Genomic DNA, 25,640 nt, shown 5'->3' with positions numbered 1-25,640 from the left:
TTGTGGTGCCATGCTGGTGCCATGCCAGTGCCCATTGCTGTGCCGCCAGGGGCAGCCCGTGAGCCTAGGCAAGCTAGGCAGGTGCCTAGGGTGTTGCTGGCCCGGGCGCCCCATGATGACATCATGACCATTGACGGCCATGCAGGCAGGGATGCTGATTGCGCCACCCCGCCTAGGGCTCCAGCTGCTGCAGCCGGCCTTGGGCCGCTCCTGTGTGCTGCTGACTTGAAGATGCAGGTTGTCTCTGAATTGGAAATAGTTGTGGGTGAGGAAAAAGTCACAGAGCCATCAGCATGTTTTGTTGGTCTCTAAGGTGTTGCTAGACTATTTGTTGTCGTTTTTTAAGTTTTTCCTCTTACAGACTAACTCGGCTACCCCCTGAAGCTTTTGCATAATTTGTGATAGTTTGGAGGAGAGAAGAGGAATTTACTTATTTGTTTGTTCACCTCTTGCATGGGGATTTCACATTGTGAATCTGACCTGTGAGAATGGCGATGGTAATCAGCCTACAGGTGAATCCTGCCAACACTTGCACAGGTAGCAGAGCAGTGCAGCCAGCCAGTGGAATGAAAATGTGCAGAGAGACAGTCTCTGCAGCAGACCTCTACTGTATTACAAGAGCTGATAAGCACTCAGGGGAGGCTGCAGTCTCTCAATTCTCCTAAATCTCCTCTTAATGAAGCCAGCTTGAGCCGCTGCCTCTTACTGCTGCTTTATTCAACACATGTGAAGCCCACCACTGGGAGAGGATGGGACAAAAAAAGGCATTTTAAAGAGAAAGATGCAGGACATCCTAACGAACAATGCTTACCCAAATAGTCCCACTGGGGTATTTGTCAAGTTCTGTGGAGCTGTACTGATAGTCATAATTGGTAACATGCTGCTACGCACTAGGGAAATTTCTGTTACCTGCAAGCCTGAGGGAACCACAAACAACAAACAAAATAATTACACAGGAATCTTAGCCTTCAGAATATTGCAGACATCTGAAATAAAAATAAAAGGCAATTTGTGTCCCACAAGGAATATTTCCATTTTGTCTGATCTTTCACAACAAGTCTTTCAAACAGCGTTTTCGTATTTACATTTCTATGGCCAGATTAGAGTAGCAAAACTTGTAACAATCAGGCCCCTGTGGTGACAGCTTCTTGCATTCAACCAAGAATGCACTGGTTCTAGAGCCATCCTGCAGGAGTGTGACTTGAGGGAACTTTCTGATTTTTAGTCTGTTTCAATATGAATGTCTGTTTTGTAAAGATTTAATTTGGCACACAACTTTCAGAATATGGGAGCATTAGTTTCCTTCTAGGTTTGTAAGAGAGAGAGATTACCTCGTGGGTGTACTCAGTAGGGAGTTACTGTGGAGATTAGATTCAAATCCTAACCATCACACATGGAAATGAGTTTGGGGATGATACAGTGTTAGTCTTCATTTGCCCTTCTCACCACTGTGCTGCCTCTTGCATTCAGGATCCTAGTGGTACAGCAGCAAGGTGCTGTAAGTGAGGGCTGCCATGCATTGGGAAAGCCTGACTGGAATGTTGCAGGTCTGGCTTGGGAACCATGTGGGTCGTGGGGAGATGTATGTGCAAAGTTTGAATAAGAAGAGGCTGCTGGTCAGATTATAGCCTCCCCGCCTCATAGGGGTTTCTGGAGCACAGCATGGTTTCTGGCTGAGATGTATGGAAAGTTCTGCTTCTGGAAATGCTCCTTTCCACATGCTGGGTCAGCCACAGACATGCTATCCTATAATTGCAGAATGGGGAGTTAAAAACAAAATTGCACAAATAAAATTAGTTATTTATGATTAAGGCTACAATTTAATTGTGGGTATTTTACATAAGTCATGGACTGGGGCAAGAAACAAACAAAAAAAAAATCACAGTCTGTGACATGTCCATGACACGTGCCATAAATATTCGTTTTAATCTTTGGCCCCAGGAGTGGGGTGTGAGGAGACCCCCCCAGGGTGCCCACAGTGCCGGGAAAGAGGGGAGGAAGAATCCCACCACTGCTGGGGCAGGAAGGGGCCAATTGCTGTGAGGGCTCAGGCCACGGCCAATGGCTGCTCCCACCGCCCCCTTGACCTCTGCTTGGGCAGTCCCCCAGGCCAGCTGATGGCAGGGCCCTTCAAGCTGGCTGTACAGCTGCGTCAGGTTGTCTAAGCAGTTGGCTCCAGGGTCAGCCACACTGGCCACTGCAGAAGTCACAGGAAGTCACAGAATGAGCGATTTCCACGATTAATATGGACCCTATTTATAATTGACTTAGTCTAATAACACAACAGCTTTGTTTCTCTTCCTCCTTTTAAGATAATTTTGAGATTTGCTTTGAAGTTTGTTAAAGTTTTTATGTAAAGTGAAAATCTCCCCCTCCAATGGACTAGTGAGTACAGGGAGTGGGAACGTTTCCCTATAGGAAATACAACCATGTAATTCATGAGAATATTTAAATTGTTTTCATATTTCCAACACAATCCATAATCTCACCATTCATTTTTTCATATGAATTTTGACATTTTCAAATACTTTTCTGGCATAGTGCAGACTTTTGTTAATCCTTCTCTTCTAATTACAGAACTTCCTTATGGCTGGGAGAAAATAGAGGACCCTCAGTATGGAACATACTACGTTGAGTAAGTATTTACATCAATTACTCGCTTCATGTAGATATCAGATATGGTAAAGAACAATAAACAATTGTTATGTAATAAATGCAAATTGTAATGCAGCTCTTTTAATTGTTGTGTATCCAGTGCAAATTAAGAGCCAGTCCTGGTGGCTGTAACCAAATTATGCACTATTCCTACAAGTTAATATCTAGGATGCTAATGCACTTAGCTCTCCTTCACGTTCAGTGAGATATGGCTCTCTCTTCTGCGGGAGGGGAAGGGGGGGAGGAAGCAATTAACCACTGCCCTGGGCTGGGAAGTAAGCAGTAGGATTCACTTTGTTTCTCTGCCTCACAGTTGTCCACGTGACTTTTCTTTTATAACTATATATAGAAATATAACTTTATCTGGCATTACTGACCTGCCCAAAAGTTGAATTTTTCTTAACATCCTGGCTGTAATAACTGAAGATACTGAATGTTGTATGTTTTAACGCAGGGGTGGGGAACCCTTTTTGGGGTCAAGGACTGCTGACCCCCAAGCAAGTAGATTTTGTCTGCTCCAGCTCCACGGTGGGATAGTGGCAGGGGGCTGCAGAGCCAATGCAGGCTCCCGAGTGCTTCGTGGGGGGGGCCCTGAGCTGCAGGATCCAGAAACATGAGAGTTGGGGGCTGCAGGTTCTCTACCCTGGTTTTAAAGAGATCAGAGTATAAGTCTCTTTTCTGAGATACCTTTACAGTGGAGCCTCTGTTAAAACAGTAGCACTTGCTATTCACAAACCAGCAGGAAATTGCTTTCCCCTCATCGCCAGGCACCAAAGCACTGTAGCAGAAAACCACTAACCCAATGTGACTGGATTACTCATTTTTTCAACGTACTCTGGACGAAAACCATCTTTAATCAAGAGAAAAATTAGCAGAGGATTGAAAATATTAGCATTTGGTGGGAAAATGTTAGTGAGATTTGCAGAGCCAACACTTGTTTTAGTATTGTCCAGGCTAATAAATATACTGATACTTCAGCTTTGCTTTCATACTTCAGTCCTTAGCAATGAATGCAACAGATACCATCATGGATATATTCAAGCAGCCTCCTTTTTATTGTATTCATGGTAACTGCAGTGTAATAATCTATCAATTGAGCGAAGGTAAATATTGCATTTTTGCTTAAACCTAATATTCAGGATAAATAATTTTTGATAGAAAATTCGGAGAAAAACATGGTACAGATTTCTGATCCTTGGCTCACAACCTTCCTACTTCAGAGTTTTGTAGGTTCATAAAACATGTTCGTGAGCCATAATATTCCAAATGCCTAGGAGGAAGCATTTGCTTCAGTAATTCTATATGGATCAATAATAGTTTTCTGAAGTGAGTTCAAAGAAATATTTTGCATGTTCATATGTTCTTGGATGAAAATCTAACAGAGGTTTAATCAGAGTGGAGCATCCATGCAGAGATGCTGTAGAACCGATACTACTTTATTGTTAGAAAGATTCCTTATTCAAGAGATACTCATACCTATTACATATTGTATTGTGTGTTTGATCCTAATTTATGGAGACGGTGCTGTTTGCAACATACTTTATCATGTGAATGAATAATTTAAGGCTTTGATTGTTGGAGGAAGCTGAAGGGTTAGATTGCTTTGCTTGGATAATAAATCACTTCTGCTATGCACATTTGACATAACTGGTCCTTGCTTCTTCTGGCATGATAGGGAGCCTCCAGGTAAATAAGTAAAATCTGGGTGACTGCCTATTAAACAAGAGACTAAAGGAGGGACTTCTTGACACCTGAGAACCTCACTGCGAGAAACCACCCAAGGTGAAACAACATAGTTTCCTTCACAGTTCATACTTGATACTCAGAAATGTTCAACCTGCTCTGGGGGAAAAAAGCTGAGCAAAAATTGGTATTTATAAGGATTCAGTCAAAAATGACAATTGAGAAAAATCTAAAATTCAGGTTTTTTTCTCTGCTGTGTCTCATTCAGTTATACCCAGAGACAAAAATGTGTCACATTTCTGTTCTGAAAAGTTAATCCGTAAACCTGATCTTTCTCTAAAATTGTGGAGTTTTTTAAAGCTTTTTCAAAGGGTTTTATTGTGGCAAGGGAATAAAAGCTCCCCCCTCCCCCGCCAAAAAAAAGATGCTATATTGAATTTTTGATGATGACTATGGAGCATCTGAGTTTGTACCACAGTTAGAAAGTGCCAAAACTTTCTCATTTTAAGCATTGCATGATTATTTTTCAGAGTAATCCCTCAATTATGAAATCAGAAATGGATAATGTTGTAATGCCAATACACTTTTTTAGATGTTGCTTTGAAATGGCTGCACCTGTATCTTAGCTGTTCAAAGTGATCTCATTTCAAAATTCTGATTTCCTTAAATTTCCTATGAGTAGTTCCATGTAGATGGAAAATAAACATATCTGCATTCTGAATAACACACAGAACAAGTAGCCAAAGTAACGCCTCTTCATTGCACTAGCTTCTATAAATGAATTAGCCTTTAATAACTGTGCAAGAATCTGGCTTAAGAAACATGTATTTTAAAGGGGTTCTCTAAAATCTTATCACATTATTTGGAAAAAAGCTATTGCTGCAATACACCATCAAAATGAAGTCCTCCTAAGTAAAGTTACCTGTGATGTCTATACTGCTCTAAAATCCATTTTTTTCATCTTAGTAGAACTCACTCAACCATGTACTTAGTTTCCAAGCAGAGCCTCTTTTGTGTTTAGAATGGAAATAGGGAATTGGCCTGTCTTTTGATTTGCCTTTAAACCTAAAGCTGAGCCCAACTGCATGTTTGAGCTCCCGGTGGTTTAATGCTGGAAGAACTCCATCTTATTTAAATCATTAGCGAGAAATGCTTGGATTACTCCACTTAGCTCAGAGGTAATCCACATTCCTTTTCATGAGCTGGGACCGGAAGGGCTTTCGATCCTTTTAAATGTTGAAATAGCAGAATATGTTTGTTCTCCTTTTTACGCATGGGAGAACAGAGCGGGGACCTTCCAAAGGAGAAAATCTTCAGGAACCAGTGTAAGGTTGGACCAAAAGAGAGAATTTCCTCCTTCTTTGCTTGATTAGAAAAAGAACGTAGCAGAAAGTCAGCGATTTCATCTTTCAAGCCCTGTTTGGAAAATGCATACACATTGTCTAAGGCTGGATACATATTGTACTGTATTTAGCATTGGAAATAGACTGCAGTGGGACTGACTAAATATTCCTGGGTTCTGCTCCAACGTTGCCATTGCGTAATTGTATGACCTCAATCAAGTCACATAATCTCTTTGTGTCTGTATAGCCAGATAACTTCTTACAGATTGTAACTGAGGGTTATGGCAATTTTTTGCAGTATCATTTAATTCACCTTAAGCATCTTAAAAGCTCATTGTATTAAAAATTCAAATGTTTGTGGTGTTGAGGAATTGTATGTAAATTGTCTAGGAAACATGAGTCATGTAGACTATGCAAGTGTTATGAGCTTCGAAGGATTCTTTTAAATAAGAATGAATTATTGATTGAGTAGGTTTCCTAGGTAAGTTGGGAATGTAAACACCCACTTCCACTCCCTGATCTTTTGAAGCTTCTTTGTCTTTGAAGTGATCTTTGTCTACAGATGACCTCTTTCTAGGATCAAAAGGCCCCAGTGGCATAAAGGATTACTTGCAAGTTCATGGGTGTTCTTGGTTTGAGCAAAAGAAGTTCATTGTCCAGAGCCCTTGTTGGAGTTGAGGTTGCATGCTTATGGCTTCTTTTATTGTTAAGAACATAAGAAAAGCCATACTGGGCCTGACCAATGGTCCACCCAGCCCAGTATCCTGTCTGCCGACAGTGGCCAATATCAAATGCCCCAGAGGGAAGGGACACAACATGTAATCCTCACGTGATCCCTCCCCTGTCACTCACCTCCGGAGAAACAGAGGCTAGGGACACCATTCCTACCCATCCTGACTAATAGCCATTGATGGACCTACCCTCCTTGAATCTATCTAGCTTTTTTTCCCCACCCTGTTAAAGTCCCAGCCTAGTTGTTAATGGCTCTCTCTCTAATGCTTTTACCTTAAGAATAAAAGTACTTTCTTAGAGCTTTGTAGTGACTTAGATGAATTTAGAAGGAGCTGTGTGGCAGTTAGCTGTTCACTGTAATTAAGAAGATAGGTTAAATCAGGTCAGCATAATCAGTATGATTTTGCTGGGAATTTGCACAGCAGCCATGGAGCTATGCAGCCTGGAAGAACCCTGTGCAGGAGAGACAGCGAGATATGTCTCTGTGTGAGGCTTAAACGAAGCACACGAGATCTTTTATAGGGGAAAAGGGTAGTACGCTGCATTTATTGAGAATACAACAGTAGCTTATGCTTTTCAATCACTCTCTCACACAAATACCATACACATAGTCCTGCCAGACAATGTTATAGTTACCAGTCCAGAGTCTGTATCAATCTAGTGGCCAGCCAGATGGATCAGAGAGAGAGAGCAGGGCCTTTTGTCAGTCGCGATCTGATGCTCTCTTGGAGTTGGTGGCAAGATGAACCCAAAGTTCCATAGCAAAGCACCCTGCTTTTATAATCCTTTTCTCTGTTGAAGTCTATGGATTTCACTGTCTGTCTGTGACCGGTGTGTTATCTTGTTGATGTCAATCATTCCCAAAACATCTCAAAAGGCTCATCCTGTACTCAATCGTCCTTTGGGGTGCCAGCTCCACTTTAGGGCTGTCAATCTGCCAGTCCGATCACTCCTCCAATCTTATTAACATAGACATAGTACCAAAACTCTGTCACTTTACTTACTAAACTCACTAAGCTTTAAAACAGAGGAATATATATATCTTACTAAAGTGCTTAGTTTAATAAAATATTAAATGTGATAATGTGTTGTTTTACATTGCTACATTATTAATCCTAAAATACAAATATAAAAAGAATAAAACTTTCAATCCCAACATCTGCTCAAGATAGGCAACAGATGGGGAGCCAGAACCCCAAGAATAAGTTCCCTATAGAGAGGGAATATAGATGCAGTTGTCCTCATGCAACTAACCATTTTAAAAATTGCATAATAATACTGTGTGTCAGGACGAGTGGGGATAAAATCTTTGGCTTCTTTTACTCTATTACTGTATGTCTTATTTTTATGCTATACCTTTTACAAAGATTCTATCACCTTTTTCTAGTTTTTTTGCAATTAGATATATATGATGAGTGTAGGTCATTTTCATTAGGTTGTTATTACTTGTATTAAGGTAAAACATATGTTCTGCTCATAAAAACCTAACTATTCAAGTGGGCTGATCCCTCTCTTACTTGCTCTGTTGATGATTCATCCAGCCTCCTAATGCCCTGTTATCACCACCTAGTCAACCTACCTGAGCTACCCAAGTACATTATCCAAGTCTCTCAGACAGACAGACAATTTCCTTGCTCTCTAGACTTGCACCCTTTTCTGGAGTATAAGCTGGTATTGTACCCTCTTGCACTGCACAAGGATATGTTGTACAGTGCAAACTCATTAATATGGTTTGCTTTATCCTTGATGAGGGAAAGATGTGTACAAAAAGCCTGTGTTTACCAAGCTGAGATTTTCCCAGACTTTTCACTTACACACTGGTTTAGATAAAACAAGTGTGTTAACTACAGAGAGAGAGGTTTTAAGTGATTATAAGTGATAGCAAACAGATCAAAGCAGGTTTCCTACCATATAAAAAATGCAAACTGAGCATAATATACTAGTCAGATTTTGAATTAGCAATTTATCAACCACACTGACGATACAAGCAATTCACCAAGTTTCTATACACAGTCTCAAAATCAGCACTTCACCCAGTTCAGTTTTTGTTTCTCAGGTGTTCGCTTGAATGGGGAGTGATACATCTTCAGTATTCATTACTTCAGATACAAAAATGATACATGCATACAAGTAGGGTAGTCACGTTCAGCAAATCATAACTTCTCCGGACATTCCTCACATGACCCATCTTGAATATGGGATGCAGTGTTGCAACCTCATTCTCTGTTTCCCCCTTACCAAAACTGCTGAAAATATATTAATGAAGCCCTGGAAATAAAATTACATACCGCATAACCAGACTCTTCCCAGTCTGAGTTCTGAAGTGTATTGTTTCACCTTTCCAAGAATTGCAACCCACAACTGAAACACAGGGAAGATAAGTATGCAGTTCTGAGACTACATGGACAGTTCTTCTTTTTAGTTATGTGGAGATCCTAATGTTCACATAGTCAATGGAGAACAAAATGAATCTTTCTTGGGTCTTTATGAGCAGATTTGAATATAGGTCCAACCTATCTAAAGATAGACAAATCCTGTACATTCAAGAAGCCTTGAGTGCTGGCTTTGCCATTTTCTTTGATTTGATTATTGGAGCTCTTCACTAATAACATTGCACCTCATTTTAAAAAGGAGCCAACTCACAAAATTTGTAAAAGAGAATGGAATTTAGTGAACAGGGTGCCTCTTGGCTGAAATACATTATTATGAAGGCTCCCGATGTGCCAGAACATGATTCACTTTGCTTCTACAAGCATCTTACAAGCACTAACAGCATCAGTGGCTTTGAAAAGTAAATCAAAGTGTTTGAATAAAAAAATGTAACGGTTACCCCCAGTGGTTGTAATATTATCTCAGTGTTCGTCACTCCTTGGTATTTATCTAAGATAAAGCAAAATAATATTTGTGCTAATACCACCTGTGGTTCTGTTCCCCATGGAATTGGAATTAAACTTTTCCCCCCTGAAATTCTAACATGTTTGTCTGTTTTGCAGTCATATTAACCAGAAAACCCAGTTTGAAAATCCAGTATTGGAAGCCAAGAGAAAAAAACAGCTAGGACAGACTGATGTTGGCCCTTCAAAAGCAGGTACTTTAAATGGCTATTTTTCACTATTAACTGCAGTGTTGTTATGAATGAAGAGCAGTCATAAAAATTAAGTTTTCTGGGTTTATTACTTCAAGTAGATTTTCATTTTGTGTTTTTGCCACTAGTTTAAATGTTCAGTGTGATCTTCAAAAAGTTTTTTTCCTGACTTATATCGAGATGAAAACTTGCACTAAATTAATATGTTTTGTTGTATGAAATATAGGGAGTCCAAAAGTTTGTTGAAAAAAAACTGTTTTAATTAGCATTTTCTCATTTCTTAACATTTTGCATGCTTATTTATGAAATTTTAATTTTGCATAAATGTAGTATGTTTTATTGAATTTTCTAGCTTTTTCAGGAGAAGTTACTGGAGCTATAGCAATCTCATAGGTTAGTTTGTGTCTGTCAACATAATTAGGAAACTATGCACATATAGTTTTAACAGGCTAGCTCCACTAATGTATGACTATTGCAAATTGAATATGGATCTTCCTATCTGCATATGTATGTGTTATGAATTCCTTAAGGCAATATTAGTGTTTCCTGTCCCTGTTTGTAGTTTCTCCAACATTGTGGAGGTTTTGGAAAGCTTTTTGCACTTGAAACTGATCAGCCATTCTAAAGCTGGTACAGGTTGAACCTCTCTGGTACGGTAACATCCATGGTCTGGATGTCTGCTTATTATGGGGGTGGCCAAGTTTCCTGAGATCCCATTCCCAGCTCTCAGTGTTCTGTTCTGTTGTTCAGCTTTATTTTGCTTAAACATCTTGTAAGAGCCCAGTAAGCGGTGGAAGTGTTGGTAAAGCTGCTAGACTGTAGTGACCTCTTGTGATTTGGCAAATTCTCTGGCTCAGCACCAGTTGGGTCCTGAGGGTGCCAGTCTAGAGAGGTTCAACCGGTAGTCATAAGTAGCTTGAACACTCCATAAACCACAGTTTGGTTAGATAGCAAGGGAGTTAAGAGAACCTGCCAGAATGGATGAGAAGCAGCAGCACTGAACTCTTAGGTTTCTGGCTGTTACCATTTTTTAATTGGTCCTTGTAAAAAAGATTAGAGCACAGAATCAAGAGAACTGGAACTGGAGATCCTAACTCAGAAGTTGCATGGGGTTTTGATTATTTGTTCAAAGTCTCCTCTCATCCTCTGTTGCAACCTTATATACATTTGCAGTCAGGTTAATTTGTTTTTTTCTTACCTGGCTAAGCTATTTGCTTGTATCAGTGGGTCATTTGTTAGCAGCACTGATGATGAAACACATTGACTTCTCTTTACATGCAGAACCAGAGAAGTCATTCTTCACCAGAGATCCAGCCCAACTCTCAGGAGCCCTCCTACGGACATCGCTGAAGAAAAGCACTATGGGATTTGGCTTCACAATCATTGGTGGAGACAGACCTGATGAGTTCCTCCAGGTGAAGAATGTGCTGAAAGATGGACCTGCTGCGCAGGATGGGAAAATTGCACCAGGTGAAGTAGCATTTCTCTGTTTCAAGTGATGCTGCATGGCCAAAGGAGAGGAAAGCAGCTGATGGGCATTGGGGAATTAGATGACTCTACCTGCAGACATTCTTTCTGAAACAGTCCCTTACCTGAAGCTGTTTGTCAGAGTGGGGAAAATACTATGTAATGTCCAAACCGTGCCCCCCCCCCCAATTTGAAAAGATGCAAATATTTTAATACAAATCTACATTTTGGGATTTTTGTGAAAGTTTAGGGGTTCTGTCTATTGCAAATGCTTTGCTGTATGTTACTAAAGATTGTCAAGCTCAGCTGATGGGCCGCTTGAAGGGTCCCTTGAACTACCAAGTGTTCATTTTATTGTTTGTGGCAGTACTTCCAGCCTGGAGCTTCACTGTACTGGGCAGTCATAAACATGCCTTAAGTAGCAGTCCAGTCCTGCAAAAGCTTATGGTCTAATTTAAGACTAGAACTCTACAAATGAGCATAACAAACTGAGCAGAGAAGGGATAATTGGGTAATAAATATTTATTACACTGTAGTACTTATTGAACTATCTCAAGGTGATGGTAGTATGAATGTTAAACCCTGCTGCTTATGTGGGTTATTGTCATGATATAAACTGCAATGTGAGGGGTTTTTTACGGGGTTTGTTTTTTGAGGTTAGTTTCCTCTGCCAATCATGGTTAATTGTTACTAAGAAAATTGGAGCTGGTAGGCTTAGAATTTAAATGGTTGAAATTATACTTTTGTATAATGCTTCTTTTAGGACTTATTAGCGTCCAAGTTTTTGATGCCAAGGCTGAGTGCAATGTAACAATATTGCCAACACAAACTTGTGCTAATTTTTGTTACTTGTCTATATTCAGTATTTAGTTTATTTGAAGTGCTTTTCTCCTATAGTTTTAACATGATATTGGATTGGCTTTGTATGCTGATTTGGCCCGGTTTGTGCAGTGCTCAGTCTAGTATGCATGTTGCCTAGTCGCAGCTAGATAGTTGTGATTTTGCCTCTAGTACAGCGATAACGATGCTCACCAGCCAAAAGTAGTTCATTAATGTGTCTCCTGCATCTCTTTGCAGCACATAATGCTAAAACTCTGATTAAATTATTAACCAATCAGGATGTTTTTTTCTATGTTATCAACTATGTAGTTGATAAAATGCTTGGTCAGCCATTTTGCTGAAAGAATAAATAAAAGTATTCCCCTATCATACTAATAAGAAACTATAGCAAATAAAACAAAGAATTCATGCTACTGGGGTTCTTCTGGGGTAACGCTTATGGCTAATGTGGCTACTGAACCAGAGGTCGGGGTATCACTGCTCTAGATCCCTGTTAATGAAGGCCACGTATGGGTTAGGTTATGCATATTGATTTTTATGCAGTCTTCATTAAGGGTTTTTAGAAAGTCTAGCTTCCACATGATAAAATGTATGCATTTTGTGTGGTGTATAATTTTTCCCATTTTAAACACATTTAGTAATACTGATATTTTTCTTGAGTTTTCTGATCTTTTTACCAAATGATTATTGCTACAAGGGGAATAATTTGTGTGAAATATTCAGTTGTTGTCAGTATGTAATTTTGTTTTCTAATCTGGATTAGATTTCTTAATTTAGCCTCAGATTTGCTTGCTGGGAGTGCCTTGAGGCATTCCAGGCACTGAGTAACTGGTCTTCCACTGGAGCTTTGGATTATTTAGATTAGTTGAGTTGCTCCTGTGCCTTGAACATGAGGCAACCCAGTGTTTCCTCTTCTGTCTTGTGCCATGTGTCTTGTGCCATTGTGGTCCACTTCCACGACAGAGACAACTTTTCAACGCTTTTCTTATGGGTTATTTATTGTCCTTCTCTTTTCTGTCTTCTGTTACGTGGCAAGGGCTTGTCTCGGAATTCAGTCTTTGTCCTCTGCATAAGCCCAAACCACTTCACCATTCTTTCTTGAATCATTGTCTCTACAGTCTGTTGGCCAGTCTTCTGTAATCATCAGTCTGTGACCTGGTGTGCCTAGGGCAGCCCTCACTGGAAATGCCAGGTTAGGACAGCATGCAAAAGTGAGTGCAGATAATCTTGGTATGATGGGTTCCACTGAAGTAAAACTCCCCAAACAATCTTCTAATCCCCCACATTGATTATCAAGAAGCAAAAGAGAAGTCGCACAGCCTCCTTTATAGCATATTCGTTCTCTGGCCCCAAATCAGCACTTACAAACACTACAGTGAAAAGTTTATTTTAAAACTCTACGCACATGTACAAAATATTTTTCTGACTCCAAAAACCATCTATGTTATCAGGTCAAGATAGGTTTGGATCAAAATGCCATGCTGTCAGCCAATCCATTAGAATCTAAAACGTAAGATTTGTTAAGAAAATAGAATAAGAGAAATGTTAAATAGTAAAGCTGCCACATACAAAGATTCAGTGTAGTCCTTAGCAGTATTGGTAAGTTTGCTGGCTTTGAAAGTCCAGCTGGAACATATCCACAGCTTGGCTGGTCATTCAGTCCTTTGTTCAGAGCTTTGCTTGCAGAAAATGCAGAAGCAGCAAGGGCAGCAGGGACTGGATGCTATTAGCTAGTCCTTCTGTGTAATGAGTAGGAATTTTTAGTCCATGTATCATGCATACCTCTTTGATTCCATACGGATCTTTCCTAAACAATAACAAAACAGTTGTATTTTCTGTACGCTGTTGCTGCTCTCTGGATAGTAAGATTTAGTGCAGCATTGCATTGCATCCATTGTTAAACTCAGTCACTGAGTGACATGTTTCAGCTCAAAGGCTATAAATAAGAAGAAAAGGGTTTTACTGGTATTTAGAAGGGATGCATATGCTTTAACTAAGATTCTTCAAAATCCATCTCATTTTAGTGGCTTTTACAATTCCAGTGGTTCCATGCATTGCTGCTAATCCACCTGCAGTATGTTACCTGTCAGATGATCCTAACAAGCGCTGGTAAGGCAAGGAATCCAGTAGAGAAAGCACTCAGTAGGCAACACAAATAGGCAACACTTACAATGAAAGTGGTTCTTGCAGAGTATATGCAGTAAAGATAAAGGATGGCAGTTCTAGCAAAGCGCACACTCTGCTCGGCTGTATTTCAAGTGGCTTAGCAAGGATTTCCTGCATTTGTGGAGAGCACCTGTTCTCAGCAGCTATAGGGATTTGTAAGGAATGTCTGTGCCAACGTGTCTTTAATGCACGCATCTCTGTGCTATGTATTCTTACGAACTTCCGGCTTTAGATTATGCCACTGTCTCTCCAGTGTAATAAAGGAAAAGGATTTGCATTGCTAACTCTTCCTGTTTAGGAATATTTCCCCCTCCGATGATGCAATACTGATGCCATCATGAAATTCTCAGTTGATTGCCATGACATAAAAGCTCCACAGTGGGAAGAAAAAAGGAAGCAAAACTTAGCCTTGACATCTACATCCTGAGCAAATGCAAGAAACAAAACAACCTCTCCAGTGGGCTCATTATCTATGTCACTTTTTGGCCACTACATACAACTTCAAATATACTGAACAGCTCTGCAGGAGGACTGCAGAAAAATTGAGGAACCATCTCTAGCACCTCTCATACTACTGAAGAGACCATCTTAAAGGAGAAATCTTTACATACTCCCACACACTAGAAATAAAAAATCAGGAAACCTATCCAGAGGTCATGGAAGAAACTCATAACTGTTTTAAAAAAAAAACACACCTCAAACCTGATGGCAGCTATCCAATCCAAAACCAGAGTGAAACCAGCTACAAACGACTCCACAACCCACAGAACACAAACACCCAGCAATACTGTGGCATCAGGACCCACCCCACTGACACTACACAAAATCCCCATAGCATCAGTTTATCAAGACTGTGCCAACCAGAGCTGAATTACTTCCCAAGGCATTGAATTTCTGCTTCATCACAGAACCTGATACCATACTAATATGGAGTCATCAAAAGAATTCCTCTACTTCTCCGCTTCAGAGAATCTTCATAATGACAACATCTGTGCTCCCCGCTGTCAACTTTTTCTGGCCAAGAAAATGTTTTTATAGGTAGGGGGTTCCTCGGGATGTGAAAAATTATTTTAGGAGTTCCTCCATGGGAAAAAGGTTGGGAATCACTGAGTTAACTACTTATACAAAACAATCTTTTCCACCTTGTGTTTAGTTATGACACTGAGCACTTTTCCCAGATCTGAAGAAGAGCTCTGTGTAGGTCCAAAGCTTGTCATTCACCAGCAAAACCTCACATTCTCAAATGACCCTGAAATATCCAGTTTGTGTATGCATACAAAATGTAGCATAGCTCTTGGCCACAAAGTCTCCCAGTGAAGGAAAATCACTGCATAACAGTGGGGTTTGATTTTCAGCTTCTGTAAGCCCTGGTTAATTAATAACACTGAATAATACGGAAAAAAATAATTCCCTGAATGACTTTTATAAGAAACAAATTATTCAGGAATAGCCTTTCCCCTTGAAAGGCACCTGCACTAATCACCAGATTAAAGCATTGCAGGGAGACTTCAAGACTAGTAACATTTGCTGTTTCAATTCTTGAGTCCGCTCCCCTCTTTTCCCAGTTTTGAGCTGGGATGAATCGCAGCTGTTCCTCATTCTTGCAGGATTTTCTAATTTTAGATTTTGGTTTATCTTAACCATGCATGATGTAACAGTAGGCTTGTGCAGCATAGCATATTATTCATGTATATTTAAATTGCTTTACATGAGGCCTGTGGAAACCTTTGACTTAAATCTTCCTTTTCTGTGTTGCTTGTTCCTCCATTTATCTCAAGATCTCACTCTCATTTAATTTAAATTAAAGTATAAAACAACTTGCCAGCGTATCAGTGGCATTTTCATTCAACATCACATTGTTTGAATGAAACACTTCCTATGGCTTACGTGTGGTCTAGTAGTTGGAGTACTGGCCTGGGGCTTGGGAGACCTGAATTTTATTCCTGGTTCTGCCACTGGCCTGCTGGTGACCTTGGGGAAATCCCATTTGCTCTCTGCCCTGTAATCCCCATCGATAAAATGAAGCTAATGATACTGTTTTCGTTTGTAAAGCAATTTTTAGATCTGTTAATGAAAAGTACTATGTAACAGAGAGGTGGTATTATTCCATTAACCCGTGAATATGTGGCCGCCTTCCTGGAAAGTAAGCATTTATTTGAGCTCTGCTTCTTCTTTTTAAACTAAACATCAGAGTATACTCTTTGGTATAAACATCTGACCTAAAAAGCTTCATAAGGTTTAGGGCTTGTTCAGCCTCATTTATTGAATTGTTTCCACTCCCTGTACACATGTAAAGCAAAAATAGCGCTTTTTCTCTGCCTGGGAGCAAATTTGGATTCCTATTTAGATTGCAAGTGGTCGCTGCCAAAAGTAAAATGTCAAATGTTAAAACAGATAATGGAACAGCAGTGGGAGTGAATAAAGCAACACAGAAAGGGCAATGTAGGAGGCGAGAGAGGTGAGAGAACTCTGCACTATGTGAGGAATGAAGTATGTTGTGGCTACGTTGTTCCTGGTATCTAGAAGATATTGGGTTTGCAGAGATGCATTCCCATATCCCTGTGTATTGGATAGCTACTCCTACTGTTCTGGAAAGAGAATAATTTATTACTGTTAACAACTTTATTACTTAATAACAAAAACTTTGCAACTAATTCCTGACTCTGCTGCTGGCCTGTGCTTTGACTTTGACAAGCTTCTTCTCTTCTCTTTCGTTTTCCTCACATGTAAAAATGAAGGTTGTACTTAACCATTATTGTATGGTGTTTGTAGGCCTTCATATCCCAAAAAAGGCATGTCCCTACATATTATAATTATTCTTATATGAGGGTTAATATTTTGGAGACAAAGAAGCCTAAGTGGTTAGCCAGTTTGCTCATTGGAAATATTTCCATGCTCGAAAATATACACTCATACATATACATGGTGAAGCAGACTTCCAAGTTGTTAATACTTGCTGCTATTTAAATATGCACAGATGAGAATGCATTTTCCATTGAAGCAAAATAAAGAGGTGTTCAGGAAACTGCTTGTTTAGAATCTCAGTTTAATTTCGGCCATTCCAACAGAAACCAGGGGAAAAAAAATCTGATGTATTATGGATTGAGTTTAGACTGTTGTATAACATGAATTAAAGAGTAAGACAGCTGCTTGCATTAATGTGTGCACTTCCCTTTTCTGCAGCCCATATAGAGTCATTCTCTAAATCTGCAACAGATTAAATTTTGTATTTTTAGAACCGTGTCTTTTAAACTTAATATAGTCTATATTTTAGCTAAGAGGAAAATCCTTCTGGTGGCATATGGTTAAGGGGGATGACACAGCCTCACTCCTTCCCTTTTATTAATATCTTAAATAATTGCCTATAATCTTGCTTTGTAATTACTAAGGGGATAGTCAGTGTTTCATTCTATACCTTAGATTAAAATGTGTGAAAAATGGATATGGTTTAGTTTCTGACTTTGATGATGATGAACTCCTTTTTGATAACAGGTGACGTCATTGTAGACATAAATGGCAGCTGTGTCCTGGGCCAGACCCATGCAGATGTTGTTCAGATGTTTCAGCTAGTTCCTGTCAACCAATATGTGAATATGACGTTGTGTCGTGGTTACCCCCTTCCTGACGACAACGAAGACCCCGTGGTAGACATCCTTACAGCTGCACCCATCATCAATGGCCAGCAAGTGTCCAAGGGAGATGTCTGTGTAACCAGCCAAGATTTAATACCTGGAACAGTCATTTTAGACCAGAATGGGAAACCTGGTCACATTCTGGTCAATGGTCGCTTGAACAGTCCTTCCATGGACCCAACTGAACAGAGGATCTCAGTGTCTTCTCCAGTAGGCTCCCAGCCAGAACTCATCACTATTCCTCTGGTCAAGGGCCCTAAAGGGTTTGGGTTTGCAATCGCAGACAGCCCTACAGGGCAGAAGGTGAAGATGATTTTAGACAGCCAGTGGTGCCACGGCCTTCAGAAGGGGGATGTAATCCAAGAGATTTATCATCAGAATGTACAGAACTTGACGCATCTGCAGGTGGTGGAGGTGCTGAAGCAGTTTCCAGTGGGAGCAGAGGTCCCATTGCTTATCGTAAGGGGAGGTAGGTAGGAATGAGACTTTATTATCATTTATCCTGTCAAATATGAAGGTGTTCAGAAAGTGGCGCATTCTACAAAGTTTTAACTATCATTTCCATTCTCTACCCTGCTATAGGTGTAAACATATTGTTGTGGAGCATATTGTTCTGTGTTTTACTGCATATCTGAGTGTAGTCTGTGCTGAATGCATTGTCCATTCTGGCTCCTCTGGGAAAGTTAGGGCAACGGTGCAAAGTTTCTTCCAGGTTGACTAGTGCTTGAGGAACATTTATAAATGGCAAGAAGGACACCATACAGAGTGGGTGGGGCTATGCTGGTCATGAACCCTGAAAGCCCCCTTCAGCACCCTACATAGACAGTGAGTACTATTGACTATAACCAGTTGCTCAAACATAACACTAAAAATGTAAACACAAATAAGAACACATTTACCTAATTCATATTAATGTGACTGGGAAAGAATAGGCAAGGGTCTGCTCCAAAGCGCCATAAATAAATAAATGGATTATCATTGACTTGAGTTTTTGGGTCAGAGCCTGTAAGAACAAGCCAACTGTCACAATGACATCTTCTATTTGTTATAGATATCCATCTAGGAACCTACCAGGGACTCCATATTGTTGGCCCTGTGGGATGCACAACAAAGCCTTGTCAGTGATGACATGTATTATAGGAACTTGTTTGCAAGGTGAGATCTGACCCTCAGGCTCTCCTTCCAGCCTCAGGAGAAGTACCTCACAACACATGCCTAGCATTTGCAAAGACACCAAAGTCTTCACTATTTACCATTTCCAGTTGCAATAGCAATGCAGGAATAAATCAGATTTCCTTGGTAGTAAATAATGTTCTACCTGCCAAACTCAGTAACTTGCCTCAGCACATTAATCAGAGTAAGTGCCATCAAACCACAGGCCTTGGCAGTGGGAGAAATGTATGTTGTTTCATTTTCATGCTTTTTCAGTTGAAGGGACCTCTGCCAGTCAATATTGTTGGCCAAGTAAATATTCACTTAGAATTTTGAAAGAATCTTAGAACATACAGCAAACCTTATGCTTTCACATGGGAAGTGAATGAAAAGTGATCGGTTTCAAGCCAAGAATAAGAGATGAGCATGTTGGCTCTGTTCAGTGTAAAACAGTGGGTGTTAAAATAATTAAAGTTGCTTCTTATATTTAGACATTTTTCTGTTTTCTTTAGGTTCCTCCTCACCTGCTAAAACTTCCAAAGTGGTAAGTATTCATGTCATTCATAGTCTGTTTACTGTGGTCAGTGCTGATGGCCGGATTTGATTTTCAGTCACAAAACAAAAGATTCATGGGTCTCCATAGAGGCTGTTTACTAATTTACCGATCCCTGAGTTCTTTTATGTATTCAGGCACAGGTGTCCTCTGACTGGCAAGCAGGCATGGAATGCGCTACGATAAACACATCTGTTCTCTGGACCGTTTTTACAAGATGCAGAGAACATCTATAGGCTATTCCAGGCTGTCTGATTTTTAGTCATCCAGTTAAAGACTGCTGTTGATATTTCTACTTCTTTCAATGGAAGTTTTCCTTGTGATCTCTGTAAGGATTCCTTCCCCCCCCCCCCCAAATACAGATCTCCAGTTTATCTGGTGAAATTCTCTGTATAAATTGGAGATCTCTGCTTCATGGGAGTAAGTGGGATCAGTTCTTAAGGATCATACTTCATTAATCACATCACATCAGAGACATGGAATAGCTCCTCACTATGTTGACAGTGATTGTTAGTGGAGAGAGAAGTGTCCTGTCTAAGAACTCAGATAACTTGATTATTGCAGGTTCTGCCTTCTTGATAAACAATGTAAGATACATAGCATCCTTGAACACAACTGTCAGCTTCCTCTAAAGAACCCATATCACTTAAAGGAGAAGCTGGAGCCGTCGTCATTCACTGTCACAGTAGGAATCATTTCCAGGGTTAGTGTTGCAGGGAAGAACAAGAAAAGTGCAGAGGTTGATGGTGAGGCTGCAGGTAGCTTCCATGGTTTGTAGGTAAACAGCTCATTGTAACGCCAGTGTCTTCATGTCCCCAGGCCCTGGCACCACACCTGAAAAAATATATATTTTTAAATAAGTAAACTCATAGTTTCACAGTTTTTATTTTTTAAATAAGTAAATACTAGGACTAGAAGGGATGTCGAGAGGTCATCAAGTCCAGTCCACTGCCCTAAAGGCAGGACCCAGGACTGTCTAAACATTTATCTAACCTACTCTTAAATATCTCCAAAGATGGGGATTCCACAACCTCCCTGGGCAATTTATTCCAGTGTTTAACCACCTTGACAGTTAGGAAGTTTTTCCTAATGTCCAACCTAAACCTCCCTTGCTGCAGTTTAAGTCCATTGCTTCTTGTTCTATCCTCGGAGGCCAGAAATAACCATTTTTCTCCCTTCTCCTTGTGACGCTCTTTTAACTATCTGAAAACAGCTATCATGTACCCTCTCAATCTTCTCTTTTCCAAACTAAACAAGCCCAATTCTTTCAGTCTTCCTTCATAGGTCATGTTCTCTAGACCTTTAATCATTCTTGTTGCTCTTCTCTGGACCCTCTCCAATTTCTCCACATATTTCTTGAAATGTGGTGCCCAGAACTGGACACAATATTCCAACTGAGGCCTAACCAGCACAGAGAAGAGCGGAAGGTGTGCTCGCAACACACCTGTTAATGCATCCTAGAATCATGTTTGCTTTTTTTTTTCAACAGCGTCACGCTGAGGACTCATATTTAGCTTGTAGTTCACTATAACCCCTAGATCCCTTTCTGCCGTACTCCTTCCTAGACAGTCACTTCCCATTCTGTACGTACCAAACTGATTGTTCCTTCCTAAGTGGACTGCTTTGCATTTGTCCTTATTAAACTTCATCCTGTTTACCTCAGACCATTTCTCCAATTTGTCCAGATCATTTTGAATTATGACCCTATCCTCCAAAGCAGTCGCAACCCCTCCCAGCTTGGTATCATCTGCAAACTTAAGTGTACTCTCTGTGCCGATATTTAAATAGTTGATAAAGATATTGAACGGAACTGGTCCCAAAACAGACCCCTGCAGAACCCCACTTGTTATACCTTTTCAGCGGATTGTGAACCATTAGTAACTACTCTCTGAGTATGGTTATCCAGCCAGTTATCCACCCACCTTATAGTAGCCCCATCTAAGTTGTATTTGACTAGTTTATTGATAAGAATATCATGCAAGACTGTATCAAATGCCTTACTAAAGTCTAGGTATACCACGTCCACCACTTCTCCCTTATCCACAAGACTTGTTATCCTATCAAAGAAAGCTATCAGATTGGTTTGACATGATTTGTTCTTTACAAATCCATGCTGGCTGTTACCTAACAGCTCATTATCTTCCAAGTGTTTGCAGATGATTTCCTTAATTACTTGCTCCATTATCTTTCCTGGCACTGAAGTTAAACTAACTGGTCTGTAGTTTCCTGGGTTGTTTTTATTTCCCTTTTTATAGATGGGCACTATATTTGCCCTTTCCCAGTCTTCTGGAATCTCTCCTGTCTTCCATAACTTTTCAAAGGTGATAGCTAAAGGCTCAGATACCTGCTCTATCAGCTCCTTGAGTATTCTAGGATTCATTTCATCAGGACCTGGTGACTTGCAGACATCTAACTTTTCTAAGTGATTTTTAACTTGTTCTTTTTTTATTTTATCTTCCCATATACTTCCTTTATCCCATTTTCACACCCCACTGTCACCTTCATCCTGATCTCCTTGTAGGAATCTGCAACGATTATCCTTTATCAAAGCTTTGTTGCCTGATACAAAATAATTGTCCTATGTAAAGCCTTTCAGAATAGCAGTTGAAAGGAAAAAGGATGTTTTCTTTTTCTCTAGCTAATTGCATGCACCTTTACAAGTTTGCATTCTACTTTCTTGGGAGAATTTTTGTTTTGTTTTTATGAGAAACTTCCAAAAATGAACTTTAGTGTTCCCCCCTTAAGTGCCTTGTTTATCACCACTTCCTGTTACCTTTGAATGGGCACACTATATTTTCCCAGAATCGTCAAGGTGTCTTGATTTCTGATATCCATTGTTGTTGGAAAAGATTGGTCAACTAGGAATGTCTTTGATTTAAATTGGATTTTGTGGAAAGAAAATTCCGCAGTCTTAATGAAATACACTGGAGGTCAAGAACAAAGGTTGTTAATCGGGATCTATGTTTTTATGTTGTGGAAGAGTCTGCTTTTCAGCATGGGGTTCATTAAAGCCTATGCCCTTCTAATGGAGGTGGAAAAAGCCTTCAGGAATTGAGTCATTTCTTGTGCCTCACAGTTCGCTGCATTTTAACAAAACCCATTCCCAAGGTATAGAAGTAAATTCTTTCTCAACCGTGCAAATACATAAATTCATTTTTAACCTGAAGCTAAGACTGTTACAGACAGATAACAGTAGAGAGAACATGATTGTTAGCTCTGAACATTTAAAACCGAGCATATACTTGAAAACATTGCTAATTTAATTCCGAAGCTGAAATATAAGCTGTTAAAGACATTCCCCAATTTAAAACTTTGCAGCATAAAAACACCTACTAATCAGTGTCAGTGCACTATATGAGCACCTGCTAAAATATATTTAAGAAATAACATGACAGTGCACGTGCAGTAGCAGTTTTCCTGAACGAAACCTGATGCCTTGATGGCATTAATTCTCATTGTGAGTTAGTTAAGTTAAAAAAGGCCAAGATCTTATGTTATAGACATGTTAAAAAGTCTCAGACTATTGAACCCTCTGGGGCATTTTCTGCTCTCAAAAGGGCAGACCTGAATCAATTCTAATTTTTTTTCTATATTAAACAAACTCGTGCCCTGCCACAATGGGCCTTTTTAGGTTGAGTTTCTACCCAGAGCAAACTTTTAAAGCCATCTTGTTATATCAACCTTTTGAAATGAAGATTTGAAACAACAGAGATGCCTATAACATCACTTCTATCTGTAGTGTTATAATGAGACCTTACTGCTATAATATCTGAGAGGAATTTTAAGAGTTGAAATGTTATTTTTGAAAGCTTCAGAGGGGTAGCCGAGTTAGTTTGTAACAGGAAAAGCTTAAACAACGAAAAGTCTAGTAGCACCTTAAAGACTAACAAAACATGTAGATGGTATCATGAGTTTTCGTGAGCAGATGACTGAAGAAGTGGGTTTTGCTCACCAATGCTCATGATGCCATCTACATGTTTTGTTACTTTTTTAGGTGCTACTAGACTTTTCATTGTTTGAGTTTTTCCTGTTACGGTCTAACAAAACTTGTAGATGGTATCGTGCGCGTTCGTGGGCAAAACCCACTTCTTCAGTGTTCTGCCCATGAAAACTCATGATACAGTAAACTTCCAATAATCCGGCACCATGGGGTGCCGGATTATCAGATATTGCGGACTATCGGAAGGGGGGGCTATGAGGGGTCTGGGGTGGGGTGGGGAGGATGCCACCCCAGACTCCTCATAGCCCCCCCTTCCGATGTCTGGTTCTGCCCCAGGCATCCCTGATTCAGCCACTGCTGGTCAGTTTCAGCAGTGGCTGAATCGGGGACGCCTGCAGCAGAGCAGCTGGAGTGCTGCCGGGTTGGTCCGGCAGCGCCATTCCTCGGCGCTACTGGACCAACCCGGCAGCACCCCAGCTTCTCTGCCCCAGGTGTCCCCAAGTCAGCCGCTGCTGATACTGATCAGCGGCTGACTCCAGGAAGCCGGAGGCAGAGCTGCTCTGCCCCGGCATCCTGGAATCAGCCGCTGGTCAGTTTCAGCAGCAACTGAATCAGGATGCCTGGGGCAGAGCAGCTGGGGCGCTGCCGGGTTGGTCCCCGCAGCTCTGCACCTCGGCGCTACTGGACTAAGCCGGCAGCACCCCAGCTGCTCTGTCCCAGGTGTACCCAAGTCAGCTGCTGCTGAAACTGATCAGGGGCTAATTCCAGGAAGCCGGGGCAGAGCAGTTCTGCCTCGGGCTTCCTGGAGTCAGCCGCTGGTCAGTTTCAGCAGCGGCTGAATCGGGGACACCTGGGGTGCTGCCGGGTTGGTTCCGCAGCCCCGAGGGGCAGCGCTACGGGACCTACCCGGCGGCACTCCAGCTGCTCTGCCCTAGGCGTCCCCGATTCAGCCGCTGGTCAGTTTTAGCAGCGGCTGAATAGGGGAAGCTAGGGGCAGAGCAGCTCCAATGGTCCGGCTGCCCGGAGCACTTCCGGGTTCCTGATGGTGCCGGACCATCAGGAGTGCCGGACCATCAGATGCTGGACCATCAGAGTTTTACTGTACCATCTACATGTTTTGTTAGCCTTTAAGGTGCTACTAGACTTTTCATTTTTTAAAATTTTTTTAACTTTCTTTCATTCTTCCTGAATAATTTCCCTCTTACTCAGGGAGATTTCCTTCTGAGGATGAGGGGTTTGTTTACAGGACTCATTAGAGGGACAAACTAGCAGAACCTGGCTTGCACTCAAGAGCAAAACCGTAGTTCTGCAATAACCAGTACTGAGTTTCTGCACAGAAACTACAGTAGAGTTCTAGATTTAAGAACTTCCAGTGTGCTGCAAGTGAATGACATTGTGAGCACTAATTTAGCAGAGACCATTAGCAAGAAATCAGACATCAGAAAATCAACATGGCAACATTAAACTTATCCCTTGGTTTCCTGCTGTATCTCAGGGCTCTTTTAGATTCAGATTCTAAAACATGGGTAGATAGTTGTTTCCTCCACTGAAACTTCATAGCTCGGATGTTTCAGAAGAAGGGCCTCAATCTACTACTGTGTGTCTTTATTTATCTTTATTTGACTACAGCAGTTTGGTCAATTCCAGTTCATTACAAAGTTAAAAATGCTGAACAGCCACTTCTCTAGGAAACCTGACTTCAACAAACAAAATGTTTTTCTTGTGTTCACTGATCCCTCGCTTTCTGGTGTGATTAAGTTAGTGTAAAAAGTGCTCAATTGCCATTATCTTCTAGAAGGTAAGTCAGAAATAGCTGCAGAACTTCTTACCCCTGTGCTGGTGGAAAAGTAGCACCTGCTTAACAGGGTGCAAGATTTCAGGATACATAAAGTACGTATAGACTGTGGGATTTTTTCAGGATACCAGAGGTATCCCGAAAAAACTCCGCCACATCCAGCGAACACGTTTGCTGTTCCTCAAAAAAAAGCAGAAGAGCAGACGCACTCTTTTGGAAGCCCTGTGTTCCTTGTTACACAAGGAAGAAGGGATCTTCCGAAAGAGGGGTTTTTCTGAAATTTGGCCTAGTGTAGATGGGCCAAATTTTGGAAAAGCCTCTTCCGAAAAAAAAAGTGGAAAAAGGTACACAAATTGCAGAGTGCATTTTTCATACCTTTTTTCAAAAAAAAAAAAAAAAGGTGTTGACTAGACATAGCCCTAGTCAACTTCTTTTCATATGTAATTGCCAAATAAACCTAGTACGGAATACTTGAAGATGAGTTCCACCTTCAGATGGAACAAATGAAATTAACATAGTTCAGTGACTTTCTCGAAGACTTTTCAGAAGAAGATTGCCTTTTTATAGTCACATCTCCCTGCATTTCATTTTAAAAGC

General features: G+C 40.6%; 1 protein-coding gene across 4 annotated transcripts in view; it reads left to right on the top strand.

Moving 5' to 3' along the window:
• MAGI3 (membrane associated guanylate kinase, WW and PDZ domain containing 3) overlaps window positions 1–25,640 on the top strand; it is a 197,935-nt gene that overhangs the window by 139,426 nt on the left and 32,869 nt on the right. For all 4 annotated transcript variants that reach the window (XM_075910273.2, XM_075910272.2, XM_075910271.2 and 1 more), the window contains 5 exons: window positions 2,578–2,635; window positions 9,407–9,501; window positions 10,780–10,968; window positions 17,464–18,072; window positions 19,268–19,299. In XM_075910273.2, coding sequence (XP_075766388.2) covers window positions 2,578–2,635; window positions 9,407–9,501; window positions 10,780–10,968; window positions 17,464–18,072; window positions 19,268–19,299 — 983 coding nt within the window. The remainder of the gene's footprint in view (window positions 1–2,577; window positions 2,636–9,406; window positions 9,502–10,779; window positions 10,969–17,463; window positions 18,073–19,267; window positions 19,300–25,640) is intronic.

This window comes from Pelodiscus sinensis, chromosome 27 (assembly GCF_052426305.1).
Source record: "Pelodiscus sinensis isolate ZL-2025 chromosome 27, ASM5242630v1, whole genome shotgun sequence".
NCBI classification, from domain to species: Eukaryota; Metazoa; Chordata; order Testudines; family Trionychidae; genus Pelodiscus; species Pelodiscus sinensis.
This window is presented reverse-complemented; position numbering and strand designations above follow the sequence as displayed.